Source organism: Panthera onca, chromosome X (genome assembly GCF_046562875.1).
Source record: "Panthera onca isolate mPanOnc1 chromosome X, mPanOnc1 haplotype 2, whole genome shotgun sequence".
NCBI lineage: Eukaryota > Metazoa > Chordata > Mammalia > Carnivora > Felidae > Panthera > Panthera onca.
Window position 1 is genome coordinate 79,535,006 of NC_138357.1, and position 11,269 is coordinate 79,546,274.

The 11,269-nt window shown below is 44.0% G+C and overlaps 1 protein-coding gene across 1 annotated transcript; it reads left to right on the forward strand.

Annotated features, from left to right (window-relative positions):
* Positions 1–204: 204 nt before the first annotated feature.
* LOC145714613 (Y-box-binding protein 3-like) lies at positions 205–1,990 on the forward strand. Its single transcript, XM_081794250.1, has one exon. The coding sequence runs from the start codon at positions 392–394 to the stop codon at positions 1,505–1,507; it is 1,116 nt and encodes a 371-aa protein (XP_081650376.1). The 5' UTR covers positions 205–391; the 3' UTR covers positions 1,508–1,990.
* The last annotated feature ends 9,279 nt before the right edge of the window (positions 1,991–11,269 follow it).

Genomic DNA, 11,269 nt, shown 5'->3' on the forward strand with positions numbered 1-11,269 from the left:
GCAAGAGGGTCTTCAAGAAGACCACTGCCTAGAGCTTCAAATGAGCCCCCTCTCCATGAGGGACCAAGAGGCACCTGGAGCACAAGGCAGAGCACATCTGCCCCGCCCCCCAGCCCAACCGCCTTCTCCTAGTGGGTGACCCCCATTGAGACGTCACCACCCGCGGCAGCCACTGTTTGGTCCGCGTCCTGTTGCCCCAGGAGACGACGTAGGCCTTTCCAAGAGTCTCAGAGTGAAGCCAGAGAGTCCTTGGCCCCGACCGACCGACCGACCCTTCCAAAGTGAGGCTCCTGCCTCCAGACCTAGCCCCTCCCCACCCCCACCCCACCCCCAATCGCCGAGGACCAGATTTCCCTCAAGTTCTCAGAGAAAGGAGAGCAAGGACGGCCTCATGAGTGAGGTGGGAGAGGTCACCCGCACAGAGGTGACCGCCTCAGTACCCCCTCAAGCCGCGCAGAAACTCCTAGTTTCCTTGGGAGGTGGAGATCTTCCCCGGGCCCCAGTAGCTGGCAACCTCGGCGGAGACGTGATCCCCAAGACCACCGCGGCAGCAGGCGCCAAGGGAAAGGTGCCCAAAAAGGTCATCGCCAAGAGGGTGCGAGGCTCCGTCAAGTGGTTTAACGTGAAGAACGGGTACGGTTTCATCAGCAGGCATGACACCCAGGAAGATGTGTTCGTTCACCAGACGGCCATCACCCGGAACAACCCTCACAAGTACCAACGCAGCGTGGGCGACGGCGAGACGGTTGAGTTTGATGTGGTGCAGGGCGAGCGGGGCACCCAGGCCGCTAACGTGACCGGGCCAGCAGGTACCCCAGTGCAAGGCAGTCGCTACGCTGCCAACCGCCCCCGCTTCCGCAGGGGCTTCTACATCCGCCGCCGCGGGCCACCCTTGCACGGTCCCAGGGGCACTGAGGACGACGTCGACGAAGGTGAGGCCAGTGGCGAAGGCTTCACGAAGGCCCAGGGCCAGAGGCGCCGCCTGCCCGGTGGACCCCAAGACCAAAGGCTGCAGCGCTTTCCGCCCTTCCGCAGGGCCTCAGCCCTGTCTCGCGGCCCTTCGATCCTCGCTCCCACCAGCGGCCCGCGGCCTGCCCACCTGCCCGCGTCCACCCCAGCCTCAAGGCCCGAGTGCGCCCCTCGGCGGGGGCCCGGCCCCAGCTACCTGCTGAGTCGCCCTAGGGCTCGAGGCATCACTCCTGGTCCAAGACCCTCAGCAGGCATTTCTGAGGAGCTGGAGGCGGAAGACAAGGAAAGCGGGCGCGACGCCGGAGGCCCGAAGCAGAAGCACCCACCACGCTACGGATCCCGCCGCCTCAACAACCCACGCCACCGCCCGCAGCAGGTGCCCGGTGCCCAGGGCCAGGTCAACGTGGGAGGAGAAGGCAAGACCGGGAAGGGCCCTGCGGAAACACCCGCTTCGGTTGCTGTGGCCAAGAAGAACAGCGCCGCTGAGGAGGAGGACACCTTGGTCGCTGATGTCCCCTCTGCCACCCAGGCCAAGTAACAACAGCCTGGCTCCTTCCCTGGGGACTCCCTGGCCTGGGCGGCAGGGGATGCCCCCTTGAGGAGATGATGCCCTTTAAAGCAACACAGCCCAAACATCCACCTTGACTGTTAGATTTGTGCCCTGAGAAAAATACATGCCTCTTCCCCAAGGTTTGAGAATAAACTACAAGATCTATATATTTCTGAATTCCCTCTTACCATCTGTGTTGGTAATTTCTGCACACACACACACACACACACACACACACACACACCATGTCATACTCATGCACACACCTCTGAATTTATTCTTTTAAAAGATCTGACCAGGACCACAGCTATTATTCTGTGTCACCAGGGGAATTAGTTGATGGACTAACAAAAATTACTTTTATTTTTAATAGAAAAACAAAGATGATCTGATATTGAATATTATCTTACCTCGCTGTGTGATATTGCCTGAATGGTCATTTTTTCAATAAATCATTTCATGTTGCTTTTATCTATTATTGCTGTTGTCTGATTTAAAACAAAACACTCGTCAGCACAGAATTGTATTGAACCACTCCTTTCAGTGCTTTTTCGGAACCAGTTTTAGCAAACATCATACTTGTTGTTCGTTCTTTTTACAAGTCATGAATTTAAGGCTAATTGTGGACTTGTGGGAGGCGAGGGTTGAACATCTCATGGATGTTCTAAAAGATTAGAATACACAGACAGGGAAGAAGTGTCCCCATCACATCCTCTTCCTCTGCCATTTGAGCAATAAATCTGGAGGGTGGGCCCAGCTACCCACATTTACTGCTTAGGTGTTTATTCTATGACGCAAAACTCAAAGAGCTGGACAAAACACCCACCCACCCACCCCAAAAAAAAGGCTCTCTGGAAGCACAATTTGCCTCTATTTTTTAATGGATTCGATCTAATACCATTTTCACGAGGGGCTAGGGGTGTGTGGTGGAAATGGAAAGATACTGGTCAAAGGGTAAAATCTTTCAGTTATAAGATGACTAAGTTCTGGGGACCTAATGCACAACATGATGACTATAGTTAACAGTACTGTGTTGTATACCTGAAAGTTGCTGAGAGTAGAGCTTTAATATTCTCACCATGACAGCAACAAAAGGATAATTATGTGAAGTGAATAACGTGTTAATTAACCTTATTGTGGTAAATGTTTCACGATATATGCATGCATCAAATTATCCCATTGTACAACGTAATGTATACAATATTATATGTCAACTACATGTCAATAAAGCTAGGAAAAAAAACTGAAGAAAATTAAAAAAGAAAACAGGGATGGAAGCAGGTTTAATTTTTGTCATGCATACTTCTGGAACTGAAGAGAAACATCTAGTCCATGTTTTCCATGTGTGCTTCCTGATTTGAGTCCATCCAGGGGGGCTGTGCAGGATTCCTGGGAGGCTGGGCAGGTAAAGCTCAGCCTGCCTCAGCCACTTTCCCATCAGATAGAGAGGCCCCAACCAGGACTGTCATCCCTATCCTGGTTTTCCTTTGAATATATAGTGGGATTGGTGGGTGGGTAGGAGGCAGGGTTGGGGGAGGGGGTGGGCAATTAATAAATTTGAAACTAATATGACAGGGAAAAGATAGGATAAAATAGGCAGAGAGGGAAAGGTTAGGACCTGAGGTCCCTGGGTGGGGAAAAACACAGATTTTGACACAACACTAGGAGCATTTGACTACAGCAAACCCCTCAGGCATAAGGCTCCTCTTAAGAATGTAACAGACACCACCTACTCCCCCTCAGGTTCCCCTTAGGAATTTGACAATCAAAATACCTAACTAAAATAAGTAAACCATAACACTTATGTCATACGAGGGACAGTATGACCATAGTCTAACTCCTCACACAGTGGAATCCAGACAATCAGGAATGGACAACCCAGCACCAAGAGTTATCAAGCCAATAAGGGTAGGACCTAAGAAGGAACAAGGGGGAGGGGATGGAGGAGGGGTGGGCAACAGAACCTTATGAAACAAAGACCCTTGCCTATAGTCAGGGCATTCACTTTCAAATCCCCCCTCTCTGCAAAGAAAGATTTCATACTCCTCTTACTTTCTAATCTTATACTCTAATAAGCGTTTGCCTGCTGCTCATTTTCTTTGGTGTTCACCTCTTCATTCTTCGAAGCGGAGAGATGACAAACGCCGGGTATTGAGGTAAAGAATCCTACAACATTTCTTGGGGGCTCACCCGGGATACCCAACGTCTTCTAACCTTAAGTAAAGAGCAGCCACGACTCCCTCTTTTTTTTTTTTTTCTTTCTATCCTAAATAAAACTCTCAAACCAAACAATGGTCACTGGTCAGCCAGTTAAGAGCAAACAGTGTGGCTGCCATTCCCAAGTCTCGGGTGACAGGCTCCTTTGGTCTCCTCCCAGCTGATCTCCCAAAGTAGTTGGGAACATCGGTGTGGTGGAGCCCCAGTTTCCTTCCGAGATGAACCCCCAGATGCACGGGACTCAGGGGAGGCTGAATAGCAACTGATGGGTCCTGACCAAGGCTACTCTTTGGTGGACGCCTAAAGGCTATCTGCAAAATCTGATCCCTGACTTCCCGTTTGGGTATCTGGTAGAATTCTCCTCTTTCTGTCTAGGTCAGCCTCTCCCTTTGGGAAATGAGTGGAAAAACCCAGGACTGATCCCTCGTATATCCTCCTAGGAGTGATCTGGGTGACTTCCAAGGGGTCCTACTCACAGGTTTCCCAACTGAAGTAGAAGGTGGCTCTCTCCTTGCTTCTATATCTGACACTCTGGCGTGGCTCACCTCCCAGGTCCCCCCCACCCCCTTTTTCTTTTAACCTTTCAATTTCAAATGTCTTTTGTGGAGTGGAGAGCAGGACTTACTTCAACAACTTCTGGATTCACCACCCTCCTCCTGCCCCTGATGCCCAGGTGGGGGGGCGGGGGGGAGGGGGGGATTGGAGAGAAGACACATGGCAAGCTCCCACAAGATGCAGATGATAATTAGAACCAACTGTCTCTGGTTGGTCTCCCTTGGGACAGGGACTTTAAGGAATATTCCCAAGCAGCTGCCAAAACTCCTTTTCTTTTGGGGAACTTCCCTATCTTCTCTGGCCAGATGTGGTCTTCCCACTTCCACTTGTTGGTGGGGAAAAAAATATCTGCATCTGCTTGTCTGTCAGAGATGACAGGATTTAGGACTTTAGGACCCAGAGACCTTTTTCTCTGCCCTCTGGTCTTTTATTGGCCTCCAGGTTTCTAGGTCACACCTCACCTCTTGTGCCTTCCCCTCTCTCCTCCTGTTTTTCTGCACCACCTTGGGTGTGGACTGCATACCTGGCTCCTATACCTTCTGGGTGCCTCCAGCACCATGGGCTCCTGTTCCTCTCCTTTCTGTAAAGGAGCAAAGAGTACCCCCTTAGACTTACACTGCTTACTTCAGATTTCCTCACCGGTTCCCCAGATAAAAATGGACAATGGTGAACAAATTGATTGACTTTTTAATGGACACAGATGGAACATATTCAGTATTTAAACTAATTTAAGTTTGTTGGTTTAATTAAGATAGACATATCTTTGGAGTTATCAGCATTAAATATAAAACTTTTTTCTACCTAGGTTTACTGAAGGTCAAATAAGCTTGTGTTATCTCTGTGGCAATTTGTCAGCAAAAGGGTGACTTAAAATGATGGTTACTTTTGTCTGTCTCAAAGTTTTCATGGGTAATTGTTAGGATAGCTTTCAGGGTCTTTGATAGCCTGAAACTTTAAAGTTTTTATTGGATGATAAACTGGATTAAATTCATTGGACACTCAGGCCTTTTCCAAATCAGATGGAATGCTGAAGCATTACTTACTAAACATAGGTGTGTGCTTTTGACTTATTGCAGAGAAACTAAGGATAGTTGGGTCTGTTGGAAAACAGGCTTTGTGCTTAATTAATTTATAAGTTTGCCATCTAAGGAATTCTGATGTGACAGACAAATCACAATTGGTTACTACTTACTTTTCACTGGAGCCTAAGGTTTCTAAGAGTTAAAATTCTGCTAAATGTAGTTAAAACTGATGTAAATAAGAAAAGTGACTCTGTGTATAGAAAAGTAGATGTTGTAAGAAGGATGTAAGAAAAGAAGTGGAATTACTTTTTTGTTGAAGGTATATATATATATATATATATATATATATATATATATCCTAAATGAGACTGGTTTTTTTTTTTGTTTGTTTTTGTTTTTGTTTTGTTTTTGGAGAGAAATGGCTGGGGACAAAATCTGAACGCAAAGAAAAGTTATAGAAAATTTGTTAAGGGAAGTCTTTGAAAAGCAATTTTATGTGTGGTCAGGATGGACTAAGGTTAAAATGAATGTATTTTATTTTTTTAATTTTTTTTTAATTTTTTTTTAATTTTTTTAATTTTTTTTTCAATATATGAAATTTATTTTAAAAGTACACTGGTATAAGATTAAAATTCTGCTTTTACTCTCTCTTAAAAAGACAAAGTTATCTTGGATTGGTGGTCTGCTTTTGATTAAAGAAAAGGGGGCGGGAAACAAAGATTTTTTTTTCCCCTCTTTTGTCTGCCTCAAAATATGGAAAGAACTATAATTTTAACCAAAAAGATAGGACAGCACGCCCTTTTGCATTGTTTTGCTCAAGCCTTCGTTGAAATTGCCCCCCCCCCCTTGGGGTGCCTGGGTGGCTCAGTTGGTTAAGCTTACAACTTCAGCTTAGGTCATGATCTCACAGTTTGTGAGTTCGAGCCCCACGTCGGACTCTGTGCTGACAGCTCAGAGCCTGGAGCCTGCTTTGGATTCTGTGTCTCCCTTTTTCTCTGTTCTTCCCTGCTCATGCTCTGTCTCTCTCTCTCTCCTTCAAAAATAAATAAGCATTAAAAACATTTTTTTTAAAGAAAGAAATTGCCCCTCTTTTGATCCAAAGGCTGGGGAGATGGTGCCAACGTCCTTGATGCCAGCCTCCAAATGCTCCACATTTGTGTTGTTTCTGCAGGGAAGAGGAATGGATGCCTGTACCATATGAGGGATGGACGACTATGACATATGAAGGGCTTTTACCAGGATACACGGGAACAATTTTGCTACATTTAGCCTAATGTATGCCGATTTGTAACAACCTAGAGACTTTAAAATGGACACCCACATGGCTGGAACATATTTATATGGGCATTGCTGGAAAAGGCAGAGGAATAGACTGTGACTTTGGCCCTTTCAGCCCCCCTCAAGGGCCGATGATCAATATGTAAATTACTGTCCAGCCAAAGTAAAGCTAGTGCATCCCTCCACAACCAAGGGAGTCTGGCTTGGTCACAGTGCATACCCCCAAAGTCCCTCCGGTGGGAAACGGAGGGGTAGGAGAAATCAGGGAAGACAAGGTCAGCTCTCGGAGGTAGGGTCAAGCCTGGGTAAGAGCAGCTACTCCCAGCGATGAAAGGGAGCTTTGCAAAGTGAAAGTTGAAGTGGGGTTCCTGAGCAAACAGCTAGGAAGGAGTTCTTCAGATGTCTTTGGTGCAAAAAGGTGATTTTATTAAAGCACACAGACAGGACCCGTGGGCAGAAAGAGCTGCACTGGGGTTGTGAGGAGCAACTGATTATATACTTTTAGGTTGGAGGGAAGTTAGAGATATAGTTAGTTTTTAAGGAATTTCTGTATGCTGAAAGCAAGGTCTCACAGGACCCTGAAGAGTTAGCTATTGTCAAGATAAGGTTGCTTTTAGTTTTTAAGGAAGTGTAAACATTAAGACATCAAGGCAACCATAAAGGTCTTGGGGAGTGTTACACAATGCAGGTGTCTGACATCTATCAATGGGCTGCGGGCTGTAAGAGAATTTAATTTAAACTACCTTTTTCTTGCCTTTGTTTCCCTCATCATTTTCCCCCCTGAACAACTTTGACCCTTAAATCTTTAAGGTTGCTGAAGGCAGAAGGTCTCATCCTCTGTAGTTTCTTCCTGCTAAATAGGGTCATAGAGATGTCCCTACCTATGGGTCAGGGATGCTCAGTTTGAGAATTTAATAGGAGTTAGGAAAGGCTAAGGCCACTGTATCTAAAGTTGATAACATATGGGAGATTTCTTGAGTAGAAAGGATCATCTGTTGGCTCGAGGTTATCGCAGTGAAGGAGTCTTGGCACCAGGTGGAGAGACATGGGAGAAAACAGCCAAACATGTTAAAATAAGAAAAAGAAAAAAGAAGCCCAAGCAAGTCCTTTGATAGTTGACAAAAATCTTCCTTTAGTCCAGGAATTTAACCAATTATTGAAGGAAAGGGAGGGATCATTTAAAGCACCAATCTGAGTATTTGTCAGGTAGAAACTCAGAAATATTTTTGTGGTAATCTGGAATGTATATACAGCATTTTGTTTTTACAAGAGCACAAGTTCCACTTGGTGCAGCAGTTATAACAACTAATGCCATTTTGTTTTGTAGAACTGTTTAGTGCATTTGAGTTATTTTAGTGTTTAATAATATAATGTTATTTTGAGAGTCATTTAAGGCCTTGATTGTGTATTAGGTGGTGTTAACCATCATATAGACTCTATTTTGTTTAGTAAGCAGTCAGGTAATTAAAAAGAGGCACTTTTATAGAAACAAGAAAAATACACGTTGATGATTAGAGCAAATTACAAACCCAGTGTCTGCCAGTGCTGGAAGTGAGAAGACTTTTGGATGTCAAGCTTGAAGCATCCTCAGATAGACTGGGAACAGGCAGTAAGAATCAGATGGGTTTTTCTGGTTTGTAATTCAAATATCTGTGGTGATCCTTTTGAATGGCCCATAGAGCAACAGGCACAAAGATTGTCTATACATGAGTTGTGACAATTTCTCTGAGGTTTACCTCAAGTTGTCTAGTGTAGGCAAACAACAAACATTTAAAGACAATTAGAACTACAACTTAACATCCATAAGGGTGCGTTATTGAAGCATATTTTTTCCCTAATAACCCTCACAGCCAAGTGAAAACCAATTCATTTGTAGAACAATGTAGGAGATGCAGGTGAGAAGCATCAAAGGAAAAGACTTCAAAAGGGAAGGGCTGGAGAAGGTGCAAGGCCTTAGGACATGTTTACACAGCTGAACTCGGCTGCCGCTCATAAGGAACACCTAGAGCCATTAACATTGTCCAGGGCCGGATCCTCCTTCACACCTGACCCTTCCTAGTGTTATAGATATCAATTAACTCGAAATTCAACTTTGGAAAGCCAAACCATTAGATTGATTAACACATTTGCTTGGCTGACTTTATGAACGTAGTCTTTAGCAATTATCCTAATAAAAAGAAGCTTCATTCTGGAGTCAGTCGGGGCCTCATTCCGACTCCAGTATGAGGACCTTCACTTAACTGCACTTTGTTTGTGGACTCATCTTTTGCGACTCTGGCCATACTCCCTGCAACAGAACAAGTCCAGTTTTAACAAACTCGGCCTAATTATTTACATAAGCTCAGCAAGAACAGTGATTGGTGATAATAAAGTTTTTAAATTTTGCATTGCTGGAACTTTTGATAAGGAATCTCTAGACTGAACTTTTAGTAGCCTCCCCAGGTCAGAAGACAAGCAAAGTACTTGCCATCCGACATGCCTGCAATACCTGTAGATTTGGGTGAATTCCTTTCCAGGAGGCCCCAAAGATATCCTGAGGTTCCTGCACCTGCCACGAAGTAACATTCTTTACTCACCTGTAAGCAAGGTATCAGGCCAACATTTCCAAGGGGGCTTTATTGGCCTCATGCTTTATAAAGTCAACCTTAGTTCCTTAAAACTGGTCATATCTGAGTCTATGAATGTTGCTCTCAAATATGATGTTGCAGTCAAAGCCTTGGTAAAATAACCAGTATTTCCAATGGTGTCCTATTACAAAGAGAACAGATTCTTATGGAACTTATGCAAATAATTATGATTGCCATGGAAGAATGAATACTTACTGAGAGTTTTTGAATTTCAGAGGGTTCAGGTAGAGAGAAAAGGTAATCATTTCAGTTGGTTCACAAAGGAATATTTTATCACATTTCTGTAAGTCATAGGCATCTTAAGAGAAAGTTTCCTTAATTTGGAAGAGCAAACATTAGAAAACCAGCAATGTTTCAAACAAGAGTCACAAAATTATACTCATCTTTTCCAGTTTATTTAGTCCCACGTTACTGATTCCTGTTCAGTTGGAATGCAGCCCTTTTGTTAGTTTTAGAATTTTTTTTACCCATTTCAGTTTTATGATTTTAAAGACATCAAAAACCTGTATTTGTTTAAAAAATCATTTTTATGGATCTTCTTGAAGATGAAACTTATTTTGTAAATGAGAAAAGACTATAATGCAATTGACAAGGAAATTCAGTTATTTCTGTGACACAGAACACTTCAATAATCAGAATATCAAGTGATGACCTTATATCAAAACATCACATATACATAGTATTTACCCAAGCAATACAACCTAAGGTTCACCATTATTTGTTTGACAGGGATTTCCAAGTAAGGTACCAAATAAAAAGTCCCAATTGGTCAAAAAAGATGTCATTTACAATTTAAATCCTGGGAAGTTTGTTAAAACCTTAGAAAGTTAAACATCACATGCCTAGATAGGATTACTGATCATTATAAAACTCAAAACTTATTTATTTAACGAAGGTAGCAAAAGAGATTCTAAGGGCAAATATGTAGGGTTATATAGTTGTTAGCAAAACCTAGCTCCTTTAACATTGAGAAGTGTTAACCAAGTGATCAAAGACCTGATAAAGACAAAACACAAATCTTTGGTTTTCTGGGCAGACATAAGAAAAAACAAAGCAAACAAGAACAAACAAACAAAAGAAAACACTGTTTACATTTTCTTATCAAGAGCAAACCAACAATCCTAGAAAATTTTGTCTTTTAACAGAGAGAAAAGAGGAATGTTAATTCCATACCCAGGAAATGAATGAAGGAGAGCCCTCCTACCCCATATAGCTAGAGTAACCTGAGTCTATTAGGAAGGAGGAAAGTGAGAGAGAGTGTCAGAGTCCCCTTCATTAGGGAGGGACTTTGTTTCGTCCAGTTACCTGGGTTTATTTGGAGGAGGCTGTTTAGACAATCATCCAATATATCAGGAGGGAGTCTATTAACCTGGCTGGTGGTTAGACACATTCTGCAAGAGGCCCTCAGGTCTGGATCCTGGTTTAGAGCCATGAACTCCTGGACATAGGGTACCACAGTCCATTTTCCCTGTTTCTTGTAGAAGAGATCTGATAGAATGTATTAAAATTTAATGTCCCATTAATGGGCCATTTTTCCTCATCTCCTAAGGTGTATTGAGGCCAGGCAATATTACAAAAGAAGATCAGGTTGTTGTTGTGTTTTTTTTTCTTAGTTCTTGCAATATGAATTGATTCTAGTGGGTAAAAAGGCATCCCAAGGGAGAGTCAATGGGGACTGAATAAGATCCCATAGTGCCAGAAAAGTAGAGAAGGTACATTACCAAAAACCCCCCTCCGCCCTCAACCCCTGGGTGGCATCCCACTCAGATATGTCAGAGGTTCCTGGTGTCAAAGCAACCAGAGGCGTCCCTCAAACAAAAATCACTATGATCACTGACCAGCTGCTAAGGGTCCCTGGAGAAGGGAAGTGTCCCTTCACTTCCCTATTGCATCCTAGGCCACAAATGGGTGCCTGGACTATGGACCAAAACACTGTGCCATGCCGTGCCTTGAAAGCCGTGCTGTAAGGCTCAAGACAGACAAATTTGTATAAGGACAGGAATAAAGAGAGGGCATCAAGTTTCTGGGTCTTATTATCATTCTAGCCAGGG